The sequence below is a fragment of the Antedon bifida genome, chromosome 1, assembly GCF_963402885.1.
Source record: "Antedon bifida chromosome 1, ecAntBifi1.1, whole genome shotgun sequence".
Classification (NCBI taxonomy): Eukaryota; Metazoa; Echinodermata; class Crinoidea; order Comatulida; family Antedonidae; genus Antedon; species Antedon bifida.
Window position 1 is genome coordinate 344,502 of NC_136226.1, and position 15,701 is coordinate 360,202.

General features: G+C 33.0%; 2 protein-coding genes across 2 annotated transcripts in view; both read right to left on the reverse strand.

Annotated features, from left to right (window-relative positions):
- LOC144836113 (low-density lipoprotein receptor-related protein 1-like) overlaps positions 1 to 15,701 on the reverse strand; it is an 89,255-nt gene that overhangs the window by 44,321 nt on the left and 29,233 nt on the right. Inside the window, exons 2-6 of the mRNA XM_078691311.1 lie at positions 9,450 to 9,694; positions 3,272 to 3,391; positions 2,778 to 2,900; positions 1,264 to 1,395; positions 875 to 997 (exon numbers count right to left, since the gene is read on the reverse strand). Coding sequence (XP_078547437.1) covers positions 875 to 997; positions 1,264 to 1,395; positions 2,778 to 2,900; positions 3,272 to 3,391; positions 9,450 to 9,546 — 595 coding nt within the window. The 5' untranslated portion in view covers positions 9,547 to 9,694. The remainder of the gene's footprint in view (positions 1 to 874; positions 998 to 1,263; positions 1,396 to 2,777; positions 2,901 to 3,271; positions 3,392 to 9,449; positions 9,695 to 15,701) is intronic.
- LOC144836252 (uncharacterized) lies at positions 12,503 to 15,270 on the reverse strand. The gene is made up of 3 exons (XM_078691509.1): positions 15,074 to 15,270; positions 14,508 to 14,647; positions 12,503 to 13,819 (listed from the first exon to the last, which is right to left on the reverse strand). The coding sequence occupies exons 1-3, from the start codon at positions 15,074 to 15,076 to the stop codon at positions 13,156 to 13,158; spliced, it is 807 nt and encodes a 268-aa protein (XP_078547635.1). The 5' UTR covers positions 15,077 to 15,270; the 3' UTR covers positions 12,503 to 13,155.

The following is a 15,701-nucleotide window of genomic DNA, read 5'->3' on the forward strand; positions in this document are numbered from 1 at the left end:
CTCTACAATCAAACCAAAATATTATAATTATTCATCATCATTATCAAACTGCAGAAATAGATTAATTTATATAGCTTTTTAAGTTAAACTTAAGTTGCAAAATTCTACAAACTAATTAAGTAATATTTATGATTTATGTGCTTTTTTACAATTTGGTCCTAGACTGTGCAATAATAAAAATATATTATTCTGTGAATGATTTAAAAAAAATTATTTTCATATAAATCAGTTTCATTTTCACTTATTATTACATAACGCGTAATAACAAAATAAAAAGCATTATATACTACAGTAGACCAAAAAGTGAAAACATATTTTATAAATAGTTTTTCTTTTTTTTATAATTCATTTATTTATTTTTAATGCATTCTAAGAGAAAGCCATATTTTATTCAATAAAATACAGTATGGCTTTCCGTTTGAAAGAAATTATAATCACATTCAATATTATTGGTTCTTCGAATCGAAAATTCCTGCATGTCAATTTGTATCCATGTCAGTTTTACTTAATGTTTGACATTAAATTCACATGCTAATGTTGCAGAACAACTGTCAGTTGCTATGCTATTTTACTCAATACATTTCAATGATGTATGAAATATGTTTACTATTTTGGCACATATTTTAAATAATGTTCCCTTCCAATAGTGAGCATTTTGGTCTGAGTGACCTAAAAATATAGCCAGTTTATATAGCAGGTTCAGTTAGTTAGTTTCTTTGATTTGAATTTTGTGTTAAATTTTTTATTTTCTTTCTAAACTTGGTTCCTTTTTTTTTTTAAGATTTTGTGTCAGACAAATAACAAATTATTAAATTTTAAAAGTAACTACAGTATCATACATCAAGTATAATTATAATACGAATATTAAATTCACCTGAGCATGTCACATTATCTGCATTCAACTGACGTCCTGTATTACAGTAGCATCTTGCACCAGTTATGGAATATTTACACAAATCACTACACCCCTTCTCTGCACATTTTTGTATTTGAGACACTATGAAAGAGAAAGTTCAAATAAAATATTTTGGAATTTATAAAAATAGTTTAATTTGCATTGCATCAATTCATTCTGTATTTCCACATACACACATGAGTGTTTTGAAATTATGATCGCCTGCGAGATGGTTCCACTAGAGGGAGTGGTTCACAGACAACTACATTATAAACAATATTACACAACATAGCAGAGATAGGATCTATACTACCAATTCCATGTTAAGTCAAAATTAAGTAGAACTTAAGTTGTGTGAATATACCTACCACAGTGACTTCCTTCGTCTGATCTATCTCCACAGTCTATCTCAGAATTACATAGTAAGTGTATTGGGATGCAGTCATTGGAACCAGGGCATTGGTACTCATTCCTTGAGCAGCTTTCAAATGGTGACTCACCTGAGCAAAATAGTAAAATATTATAATATCATCATAATATATCAAAATTATATCTTATAATACATTGCCAGTGTAAGAAAACAAGATTCAAGTATAGTAATTATAGTAACATAGAATGTAGTTACATGTTTGGCACCCCATACTCAAGGGTGATTCTGTAAACATTGTTGTTCACAATAATTAGGCCTACATACTCCTTGCATTTAGTTTATTAAAACCTTACACAGGTAAACAAGACTACTCTCTTATTTTTATAAAAAATATTATACAAAATTATAATTTATTTGATCCATTACTACTTGTACAGGAGGAAATGAATGAAATGTTGGTTCATCCAGGTTGGTAGGCATGATAGACTAAAGCTCTATCTACACTATCAAAGTTTATGTGACAAACAAATTTGACGAGTCCATATAAGGGCATGATGATATCATACTACTACCATATTTGGGCATCACTACTATATTTGGGCACATCAAACTTTTTTTGTCAAACTATCTGTAGACACAGCTTTATAATTTTATGAAATGATTGCCAACCAACAAAACGGATCATTTGGATCCTCATTAAGGTTGCTGCATTGATGTACAGCAATTAATAGTATTGTTGGATATTAGAAACACATGATGATACAGTAAATAATTTGCTCACTTGCTATGCACCACTGCTAATTTACCTCATCAGAAATATATTATGAAAAACATACACACTTGAATAGTTTCATCATTAGTAATGCTGATGATTATCACAGAGAAACCGTGAAATATGTCAGAAACTTTTCTTTGTAATTTTTAATATGAGAATATTATGAGAAAAATTCTGATTCACAGTAGTGTTATCCCATAAATATACCAACAATATTTTGTGCACCTTGACACTGGTGTGCACCAGTCTACACAATGGCAGCTACCATCCAATTGTAGATTTTCTGCCCACATTTTGAGGTTTAATGTTTTGACCTTGATCACTTTGATATGTTAAACTACGAGTTGCTACAACCCTCAAGAGTTCTAATAGAGTCATTGCGTATTTGACCCAATTCGCAAACACGCAACGGTTGTTACACATAAATTATCTAAAGATTTTGATTTTTAAGGTTATAATGTACATAAAGTATAAAAAAGAATATACATATTTGGTTTATTATTGTACAATATTGTAGAATCAATCAGGTTACTGTAGAGCTATTTTAATATTTAACAGTTGCTCTTCCAAACTAACAATTACATACTGTAGAAAAACATACTGTAGAAAAACATAAAAATGCAGAATGTATGTCTGGTGATAGTGCATTTTACTAGCCCACTGGGCACACAACTAGGTCAACTATTACATTATGGGATGGCATTTATTATCTTATATAATAATTGACCTTGACTTACATTCTTCTCCTTGCTCATCTGAATTATCCCCACAATCATCAATTCCATCGCAAACCCATCCATGCGGAACACATCGGGATGCATTTATACATTTAAAACTGATTTCTGGATCGCAGTATTCTCCTTTAAAGACATATTTTAAATTTAATATTTTTTTCAGCATTTACACAATCATTATTTAAATTATTATACATAAAAACGAAAACCAATTGATCCAAATTACTATTAACTTGTAGACCGTCTTAAGTTGACATACATACATACATACATGACATCATATTTCTCCATTTTTTTTTATTAATATTTATCAAAATTTAAATAGGCAAATAAAATAATCAATTAGCCTGTAGCCCAGGGTGCGATCCTCCCGGTCCAAGAGGATCATGGGAAAGGTTGCCCATGTCCCTGATTGGATAATACCGTATCTAAAGCATTGCTTATTTAAACTACATAAAATTCTTATGGTAGTTTGACGGGTCCTTAGATGTACATACCACAATCTTGTTCATCACTGGAGTCTTTACAATCAAAGTCTCTATCACATCGCCATTCAGATGGGATACATTCAGAACCATTCTTACAGGCAAACTCATACACTTGGCAAACCAATACATCTAGAAAAATAAATACAATATTCTGTAACACTATATTCCAAATTGAGTTGTGAACTTCCAATGAATTAATAACAGTGATGGTACCTTATAGTTAGGTTAATTAGTTTGCTGATGATAATGTTATAAAATAATCTGAACAATAGGCTTAGGCCATGTACATTATGTTATGGAACTATTTGTATTGACAAGAAATTAAAAAATGTATTTTACTTGGAAATACTGTAAAAATAATTTTAAAATTTAGTCAAGGTGTTGGAGAATATACTAATTTCTTAGAAAACACAAAACAACGTCTGAATAAAAGAGCTCTAGGAAATTGCAACGTAACAGAATAATAGAATCTAAGCATTAGCGTTGGTGACCTGGTGTGTGTAAAACACTTTCAATTGTTAGTAGTCTCCTGATGATAAAAAGATTACACACAATATTCCAAATATGGTCATTGGATTGTAAAATATGATCAAATACATTCACTTTCATAGCTATTGTATCTTAATAAATGCTATACCAGCTGCATAGCAATTTAGGATGCTTGAAGATTAATTCTTACATAGCACTTCAAAATAATGTTTAAATATATTACTTTTCATTCAATCTCTAACAATACATTTTAATTCCTTCAAGTTCATGGTGAATTTTTTTAATTCCTTTGTAATTTTTTTCTTCTCAAAATAAATTGTTTCCACCGTAAATAGAACAATGGAAGCAAGTTTGTGGCCGAAGATTTTAAAATGCATTGTAAATTACTCTAAATTACCAAATAAGACCACTTTAAAATCCACAAAATTAGTATTTAAGATGAAAGTATACAAAGTGACAATTACCATTAATACTATAAACAGTGATGACTAGATCAGAGTACCACAAAACTTTATTGGGAATATTATTACATACTTTCTTTGTAATCACAGTGCATAATCTGTTGCAATCTAATCTACGGAACAGGATACAAATTACTTAAACTATACCACATAAAATTATTAACTTGCTCTCTTGTAGCCTATAGCAATGTCTACATACCAAAACCTATGACACACTCACTATTCAAATACAATAATAATTTCATCTTTTCAAGTAATATTATTAAACTCTCGACCGATTATAATGTACAGTATAATAAGATTTGTGTAAATCTAATAATTGGAGTGGAGTCATGAATTAACGGAATCAAACATGCTTGAAAGTTTAAATATTTTATTGTAATGCTTGTTTCTTTTGTATGCTTATGCTGTTTGTTAAAGGATGCCATTGGAATTAAGTTCATTTTTCTTTTGACTTTATCGGTTATCCTTGGTTTCTTATTTAATGTATTTGCTTGGAAATTGTTTGTATTCATATTGTCTTGTAATCGTATGTTGAAACTGAATAAAATCAAATCATTGAGCCATCTACATTATAAATTCATACTATCCTTCTTTAAAAGACAACATGTGCCCCCTTTCTGTAGTTTATGATTATCCAGCACAAATTGGAACACTTAATAATAACATTTCGAAGTAATTTTTGAACAATTAGTAAAGTTGGATTTCTGTTTTTGCTAACTGTATACTATAAATCATTTAGCTTATCGTTATCTTCTCAAATAATTTACTATTCAAATACAGATGTATTGTTCAGTGCAACTGTTTCCTATTTTAATTTTATTGCTATTTACATAAGCTTGTTTGATATGGTAAATCATAGCCTTTATATAATAATGTCTCTTGCCACTGTACTGTAGTTTGTACAACCCAAAAGCCTACATCTATCAAAAGCTTAGATTTATTTGGAATGTTTTGTAGTATTATTACTAATTTAAATGTTCCAGTACAAAAGATATCATTAGAGTTATCTCTACTTCTGTAAACATGTTTAAGCATTACCATAATGACGCAATGTATTTATATTATATTATTTTTACAATGGTCTAGTCTTGGTAACTGCCTGCCTAATAATGACCCACTGTATTTAGACTGGTCTAGTCTTGGTAACTGCCTGCCTAATAATGACCCAATGTATTTAGACTGGTCTAGTCTTGGTAACTGCCTGCCTAATAATGACCCTATGTATTTAGACTGGTCTAGTCTTGGTAACTGCCTGCCTAATAATGACCCTATGTATTTAGACTGGTCTAGTCTTGGTAACTGCCTGCCTAATAATGACCCTATGTATTTAGACTGGTCTAGTCTTGGTAACTGCCTGCCTAATAATGACCCTATGTATTTCATACACATATTTATTACATGTATTCATAATTTACACTGTCACAGTCATTGATTTATTGAATACAGCTGATTATACAAGGAATCTGTTATGATATCTATAAACAACAGTGATGAATTATTATGCAACAGACTTCTGTCACGTCACGTCACACTCATGTTATACCTACAGTGATGATGCATTTTAATTAACGTTAATTATTGTGGACACTTTGCAGTACCATTTAATTATCTAATGTACAATGTCTTGACAAAAATTTCTAGAAATAACAAAATTATCTCTATACAAATTTATACGGACATATTTTTTTTTTTTTACAAATTGAAAAAAGTTGATTTTCTGCATTTTCAGTACTGTACTGTAACTGCGGCTATTTAACTGTGGCACCTGAGTGGCACGTTTGGCTGCCACTGCAGAATTAGATCATAAAGGCAGGGAGATACTGTATTTTCAGCAAAATCACACTTTTTTGGGCTTTTTTTTTTTTAAATAATATTATTGTATTTTTGATTTATTGATAGTAGTAATAGCACTTGTGTGACAACAAATACTAGAAAGGAACCATTAAAGTACTTCACAATACAATAGTACAATTATCAACAAAGCAAAATATTTCTTTTGAAAAAAATAGTTTGTTACTGTTAGTATTGAAACTGAATAGTTTCTGTCAATAAGAATGCATTATCTACAGTACTTTGTTAAACCAATAGCTTACTTGCTAAAAGATAAAAGTAACAAATCACTGTATTATTATTAACTCTACTGTACACAGATTTCTGCTTCACATTTATTTTCATAGTCCTTTCACCCCAAATTGGAGACATTTTAGAGCCATAAAAAATAACTGTATTAACCGAATAATCTTTGTGAAGAATAAATTACAACCAATTTTTTGCCATCAAGACATTTTCAAAAAACCGGTTTAAATGGCTGAACATTAATTCAAAAATAATCAGTCAAATTGGGTGTTTACTGTTCAAACAACAACTTTTAGCTGCAATGCACACTGAGTGACTGGAGGAAGAAACTTGCTGCCACCAGACTTGGCCCAATGTGAATGCAGCTTTATGCACCACATTTTACTAAGCACTTACTTATTCTCACACACCAATGTGAATGCAGCCTTATGCACATTTTACTAAGCACTTCAGAATTCTCCCACACAATGTACATATTTGTTGCTCTATCTAATGATAAAAATTTTTCAAAAACTTGATCTTGTAACATAGCACTTAAGTTAGTCCAGGCCTTTTCTTTTGTGGTGAGCGAGTGCGATCACTCACCTAACACACTCCTAAACTGCCTTTGAGGAGTGTAATTTACAACAAACTTAAATTTGGTAAACTTCTACACACCAAAATACAAACAGTACACCTACAGCACCCCTAAATGTGTTGAGGAGTGCAATTTGTAGCACACCTACAATTTTAAAAAGACAAGGCCTGTTAGTCTGCACATTTGTATACAGTTGTACAGCTACTAATACAGTATACAGTTTACATAAAATACAATACTGAATACAGGTAAATGAATAATAGCTAACTACTGCATTGCTAAAGTAAACGCGCATTGCATTCACAATTAAATACTATATATACTATATTTGCTAAGAACAAGATGGCAAGTACTACTGTAAATATACTTAAGTCTGTAAATGAATAAATCTCTCCTCAGGTCAATAGCCTACTAAGTGAATAGACTGTATTAATACAATTCAATGATGTGGAATTATTTCTTTATAATCGGCCTTCAACATTAATACAAAATACATTTTGAACTTTATTTATACTAAAATGCGAGGTTTTATTCATTTTGTGCTCAAATGGCTTTCAAACCACATGTTGGATTCGCACACATTTTCCATGTTAATGTACTGTATCTTTATAACAGTCACATAGTTGGCTTTAAAAAGTAAAATCAAGGAAATTGATTTACTTAAAATAAGTTGGTAAAACCTTAAGTTCATACCTTTTTTTTTTTAATGTAATAAATACCAGGGGTGAATTCTTGGTCAGTAGACATGAAACTTAATCAAAGTGAGAGTTGAACTTTGTAAAGAATTTAGGTAAAGTACTTTTGTGTGTCATGAAGTTGAAAGGCAGGATTTATTTCAACGTTTATTATTGTTTACATTTCGGGAGATAATAAAATTCATCTTTGAGTTTACTTGCTCAACGGGATAGGATATTAGGTTTTACATTAAATGGTATAGAAACTAGGAATTTACATAAATCTACCATACAATGCAATGGTAGTGAAAGATATGTTAATGAATTCATATCTCTATTGCACTTTATATGATAATAACTGTCTCACTGAGACAATGGTCCAATTGTGAAGACTTGTTTTAACCACCAACTACAGTGTATGGTTCAATAGAGCTTTGAACCTGATTTTGTGATTATTGTTTGTGGTTCCCATACCTACTGCTTGGTCACTTTACTTGACCAGTGGTAATGGCTTTGGGATTCTTCAATGTTACCATACTGTATACCGTTTGCTAAATTTATATTTTTGATTCCAGCATCTTAACAGACATAATCACCACATTACGCATTGATTATTCCCATTAACCATAGCTAGACTTTTATCGTCAATAATTCCCATTAGCTGTGTATAATATCCTGAATGGCCAGCATCATTAGAAAGTTGGCAGCCAGCCAACAACAGTTTTCTTTTTTACAAAATATATATTATAGTGCATATTGTAATATACATATTAATTATAGTTTGTAGTTAAATTTGGCTGGGCAAAGTACAATTTACTTCATTTGCATTCACAATTTTACTGGATTTTTAATTTAACAGTACCCTTTATTAATTGTATTGTATACTATGGTTCTGAATAAGCCTTTTTCATGTAAAAAGAAGACATCTTCGATCATGACAAACAATGTTGTGCAGGGAAGCGTAACCAACAGAAATAACATAACATTTTCAGGGGATTTCAGGACATCAAATTGTTTAATTGTTAAGTGAAAAATCTGAACTCCTGAACGGAGGATTGTATGATTGTTTGTCATCAATAGAAGATGTCTTCCGTTTCTTGGAAAAGGCCTATGAAAAATGAATAAATAATGGGTAGGTTGGGTGATACAAATCTTGAAATGTGATGACAATACTTCCCTACACATTGTTTAATCTAAACACTTTGTTGTTAAATTTAATATGATTTTGTGCGATATGAATTGAAAGCTCTGTAGACATCCTTAAGAACAGGATTGGGAAGGGCAATGGCGATCAATTCACAATACATACTTCTGTTTAACAACCTCATCATCAGGATTGGGAAGGGCAATGGCGATTAATTCACAATACATACTTCTGTTTAACAACCTCATCATGGACACAAATCATTGGTTTATTTAAAGGACATCCCGCTCAATACAATACAGGTGTATTTAAAGTTCGCTAGTAAAATAAAACTGCAATTACTAAAAAAAAACGTTTCTTATGAGAAAATAATAATGAAGGTGTACTTAATTAGATATTTGAGAAATAAAATTAAAAAGAATATTGAAAAAACATACCTTTCTACATTTATTACTACTAGCCTACTGTATAGAAATAGGTCTAGGAGGCCTATTTAAGCATATTGTTGATTTTTATGTGGATAATAAAGTGAATATTGATATTAATAAATATAATTTTGGTACTGTGCACATTCAATTTTATCTCTGCCAACAATGCTCTCACAAAAGTATAACGGTAATGCTAGCCTACCACCAGCCAATAATCATAGAATATAATGGCCCCAAGCCAGGCTATTCATTCTCATATGGGAGCAAGTTCCCAATTCGACACTCTTGTTTGGAACCAACGAACGGTAAACCAACGAACAAAACGTTTACAATACCTTCATTCCCAGTCGCCTGAGCAGTTGCCTCCTGTACATAATAAACCATCGGTCCAAAGCATGCTACAAATATAATAAGCTGCCGATGGAACAACATGGCAATTGAGTATTAATCTTACTCTTCTAAAGCCAGCTTCAGTGATATAATATTAATAACGTAATATCCAACATGCAAAAGTATTGCATAAAGTGCAAATTTTAACACTTTTTAAACACTGTTGTCTTCCAAACACAACACACTCCTCCTCACACCACGGTATACTAGTTTGTGTAACCGTTACGGACGAGTGATTTTTCCAACGTGTTGAGTAGTACTGCAGCATGCAGTGTATGTGTGTATTAGATGTAACTATGCAAATTAGTTGATGAGAGGGACAGTTTTTTCATACCCACGTGGCTCACACACGCGACACTCACATCGTCTTAAAATAACGTCTGTTTTTCCTATCGATCACGAGGACTTTTTTAATAGTTCTTTATCTTGAATTTAAAAGCAAATGTATCTTATTTCATATGGGCCTTCGTTCACTTTTGCTTTCACAATCAAGGCAAGTCTATTGGGATATATGTTACGCTACATTTCAGAGTATAGCAGCATATCATTATAATACTGTACTTACTATACAGTATTCTTCGCTGATCAATTGGTTTAAAAAACACAAAGAAAAAAAAATGTATTATACATAATGGCCACCCAGTGATGTCCTGTTTAACAACCTGGGGTGTTTTTTATTGATGCCAATGCCAATTTGTCTATTATTGGTTTTACTGATATTGTATGGGTATAAATTAATTAGGCGTTTCTAAAAAGAAGAACACGAGGCACAAGACTAAAATGGAACGTTGCATCATTCCCCGATATTCATAAATTATGATTTATTTATTGACAACCTTGAATGAAAAACTTGATTTATAAATAGGGTTAGTTTAAGTGGCATAAGGTTAGGAGTGCCCGCCGGATGTCCGAAGATTTTGAATAGACCATGTATTGCTCTGTGTAGGTGGTACACTCCTTATATGCATTCATGCGGAGAGGAAGCGCAAGAATTTCAGATGTTCCCTACAACCAATAACGAAAAAAAACATATTTACGAAGGAATGGAATCGATGCCGTCTATTTTTTTGTGAGATAATAGCGTTGTCGAAAAGAGGGGCGGTTCCCACAATGCAATGGACGGTGATTTCTTTCAGCAACCAACAAAAAGTTGTCAACCTAGAGAGGGCGGCAACCTCATCTTTTACAAACTACCAAAGGCAGGAGCCAATCTATCTTTGTTTGAATGGTCAAAATGCGTTTGTCAGGATTTAGAGCCCAAAAAATAACTGACACGTGCCACGTTTACGTATTCACGTGCAATTTAATATAAAAATAAGGAATAATTAACTTAAAATTTGCTTCTATCATTCCATCGGATCAACATCCAACCAATCGTAATCATCTAGCACGCACGCTTCGAACGGCCGCGGCCGGTATTCTTCTTATGCCAAGATATAGTTCAAGTGCTTTTTCGACTGAGAAATATGCTAAAGTGCTAAAAAACGATATACCTTTTTATTCAAATCTTTTAGGAAAAAAACCACCATAAAGGAGATCCATTTATTTTTATTTTGTGAATTTTCCGTGAGACTCGACTACATTTTACACATTTCTATTTATTTGTTCCTAATTTTCTGACATTATTAGGTGTTCTTAAAATTGAGGACGCCAAATATAAAATTTACGAGATCGAAAGGAGGCGCGAAGCCACAGAAAAAAAAATATGGTGTGCTCCCTTGCCTCTAGCACGGTAAGGCTCTCTTATAGCCTCGGGGGTACCACAGTATCAGATTCTTTGACGTTATTGCCTCGTGATGTGTGGTGGAAAGGGGGACGTTTAAATCTTTGAAGCTCGCATAGCTTTAACTCTATTCCACCGACCGACACGGGATCGATTCGATCCCATGCATTCGTGTCATCAACACGACGCTCTGCCAACTGAGCTATCCGGTCCTCTGGTTTATAGCAAAACTAGATTCGTTTCGTCAAAATTACGTCATGAATATGCAAATTTATGACGTAACGTATAGAATGACGTAATATGAAGCGCGTATAAGAATATACTATTGTCACCTTTCATTACTCGTGAACATTGTAGCATAACGGGTAGTAGATAGTAACTGTAATTCTCTCAGCTCTACTAGCTGGGGTTCGAATCTGTACGGATTTTTAACAAAATGTTTTTCTTTTATTTTGAAAGAGAGATATTTAGAGAGTCTGGTCCTGGAGACTTATATTCTTTCCATAAGTCCAATTTCCGGGCACCTAGCAGCTCTATTTTCCAAAATTATTAGCTCCACCCAAACATGGTGGGCTGGTCCTGTTAACTTATAATTCGTTTCATGATATTATATCAATGTATACGTGCAATTATCACCTTTTGTCAATGATGATGTTTATGTTTATGCTGTTTTTGTTGGCAATAAAGTAAAGTATATATTTCCGGGGACCTAGCAGCTCAGACGGCCCCAACCATGGTGGAGCTGAGGTCCTAATGAGTCTTATATATTTCGGCTTACGCCTTTACGTTGCGTGCTAGTAGGAACCAAGCCACATTACGTGCCGTTGATTTAGAGAGTTTAATACAGTCACAAGTTTACGTAGACATTGGTGTTGATCAAGTAGTTCATGGTTGGATTTCCGATCATAGCAAAAAACGCAAACGTCAAGTAGCGGGCCACCACCGCAGTAGCATTTTAAACAAGATTTAAGAACCACACCTATCATCAAGGTTTATTCATAACTCCATGGCTTAATCTAACCAGATCTTCACTTTGAATTTGATTACACAACAAACAATTTAAAATCTGTATTCAGTAAACGTGTTGATTCTGATTCCAACGTTTGATTTACCGTCTTCGTTATCATGATTATACTCAAAATTACATTTTCAAATTCAGTTGTTAATAAATAAACAAGGCCAACAAAACAGATGCGATACATTCAATCTTTAATGAATCAGACCATACTTACGAGAAATCCAGATTTATTTAAATTTACACACAACAATGTCTACTCTTAGCCATCAAAATAGAACAAACCACACGTCAGCATCTTTTAAATGTTATTGCAAATCCTTTTAAATTAACTGTCATTACACTACATTGATAACTTTAATGTAGGCCTATACATTCATTACGTTACATGAACAACATGATTCGACAAGTGAATCGTCATTAACTTTTTTGTATCTATTATAACATTGTAACTATTTAATTTTGTCATGTGGGTCGAACCTTCGAGAGTGTTCCTGCGTTTCAAAGGAAAGTAACTTATAAATATTATATTCAATATTATAATTACAACTAATGATGCTCTTCTATATATGCGATGCATATTCAATATTCCTAGTTAATGGATATGAATCTTTTTACCCATTTAAGCATATTTTATTGTGTGTTTGTTTAATATTGTTGTGTTTATATTGTACGTGACAAATAAAACTTTTCTAGTCAAAGTGCTTGACGGAATAAATCAATTGAATTTAATTAAGTTAATTGTATCATATATAATTATTATATACATCCCGTTACTCGGTATTTTGTTGACAAATATGAAAATAAATATAATGAACCTTTAGCGACTTACAATTGATTAAGAAATATTCATAGTCTTAACGAATAAACATTTCTCTTCAAAATTACATGATTACGATTTCTGTCATCAATGTTAAACATTAAATAAAGAAAGTACTTCTTCGGGTGTTAATGAAATATTAAACATTTTAACTTCGTCCATTAACCCAAAGAAAAACTTGTCGTTCCTACCAATACCCATTTGTCCGATCGTAACTCTATTCGGGCTCGTCACGATTGGGCCGCTGCAGCAACTGGTACCGGCAACTGCCGGTTGCATCACTCCATTCAAAAAGAATAACAATTCTGTCCCATTATAAGTCATGGCAACATGCTGCCACTCGTCAAGGTTAAACGGTAGTTGTGAATATGCCGCAGGAGGGTACGATACAGACGCCGTCAACTGATGATACCCGGCACGTGTACGAATTTCCCAGGTCCCAAATGTTTTGAATCCATTGTTAAGAAGCCCCATTGGACTAAGTGTTTGATTGTCAGTCATAAACCAGAGGCTTGCCGAAAATTCTGAACCATAATCAAAGTTCTCAAAACTTGTTACCAATACTCTAGTTGTGCCGCTTAAGTTCAGTGCCGCTCCAATTATACCCGTCGGCGTGTAATCATAATTGTTGCCATCGATAACGCCATGACGAGAATTGCCAGAAATATCATTCACATTGCTTTCAAACGCATAGTGCGCAATTAAGTATGCGCTTATGTTTCGCTTGTAGATGGTCTCGCTTGGTCGGTCTTCATATCTGAAATATTGGTTTATTTTATGAAAATTGATTTTATAAATCAAAATAAAACAATTAATTATCCACCAATTTCCAATAATATAATATTTCATTGTTACAACTTGATGAGTGATGAAACTTTGGAAAGCTCCTCAATCAATCGACAACTGAATCTCAATCATCCTCACTGCTGCTGTCGCCATTTTGTTGTTGAGTGGTTCGAGAAGGCTCCATCGCGGTGGTAAAATACGATTCAATGGTCAGAGATGGTTGAGTAGTGAGAAATGGTGGAGTGCTAAAGGACGTTACAGTGGAAAATAGTGGTTCTACTACTGATTCAGTAGTAAAGGGAGGTGATTCGGTGGTGAGAATAGATTGTTCGGTGGTAAGAGAAGACTGTTCGGTGGTAAGAGAAGACTGTTCGGTGGTAAAAGAAGATTGTTCGGCGGTAAGAGAAGACTGTTCGGTGGTAAGAGAAGATTGTTTGGTGGTAAAAGAAGATTGTTCGGCGGTAAGAGAAGATTGTTCGGCGGTGGTAAGAGAAGAATGTTCGGTGGTAAGAGAAGATTGTTCGGTGGTAAAAGAAGATTGTTCGGCGGTAAAAGAAGACTGTTCGGTGGTAAAAGACGGTTGTGTGGCAAGAGGTACTACTACTGTGATAGGGATGTCTAAAGTAGGCATAGTAAGCCCAGTAGATCTTCTAACATACCTGACACACTTTTTCGTCTTTATATCAACACATTTATATTCTCCATCCACCAGTACGCTTGTCTGCTGATTTGGGCAAACGTTACATTCACCAAGTATTGCTGCTACACTAAGAAACACCATCAGATTAAGGAACCGCATCTGGTATTTAAAAACAACATTTGTACTAATGAATCATTCGAACCTACTAAACTGTCGTTGTCACGATTGTATATAAAAGCAAAACTGTACCATACTAGCACTAGCAAGTAATTTATTATTCTACTTTGAACATCACACCGATTGTTTTGGGTTTTTTTTGGAAAATGCATTTTTGTTTCTTAATAGAACAATCTAATTAGGATATTTCAGATATGTGTGAACATTAAAACATTAAATTGCACCATGGAGGTTGACCGCAAGCAGTTCGTCAAAGATGCACCATTTACCAGTAACATGATCACGGAGCTATACAATTAGATAGCTCCATGCTCAAATATACAGTAGTAATGCTTTACTGAATTTAGTTTTGTCCAATTGTGAATGTAAAAAAAAAATATTGAATACGTTAGCACATATTTTACTTACCATTCTCTTGCCTTCCTTATCGAGACACCAACAGCATAACAATATCAAGCAATTGCTTTTAAGTTGTAAGTATGGTATCCATGTATCCTTGAATTGAAATTAAAACGATAGGTATTGAATTTGTTAAATCAAAAATTGAACAACACATATTTACTAGCCATTCTCCTGCCTTCCCTATCTAAGAAACCAAGAACAATACAAATCACTTGATGTTATTGCATTGCAAGTACTAACGAGATAGAAAACCTTGGATTCAAATTAAAACTTGATGTATTCTATTCTAATCTAAAAGCCTGAAATATCCTGTAGGTGGTATAATAACTTTTTGGTGAAAGCGATGCAAGTATAATGCCTATTCTAATATATATGAGCTCATTATCCTACAAACCCAACTAGAGTGTAACGACCTGGTTTGTCTGGTGTAAAACTAATATTTATAATACAGTTCAATTTATAAAAGACTATACTTATAATTACAATCAATTGGCAAAAAAAAATCATATACTTCTCCGTTGCTCAATACAAAGCTACTTCACTCTGTATATTTAAGACTGTACTTAACTTAGATCCGACATGGACGCAACGGAACGAACTAGGGGAAAGGTAAAGCGTGGTTCCCACTAGAACG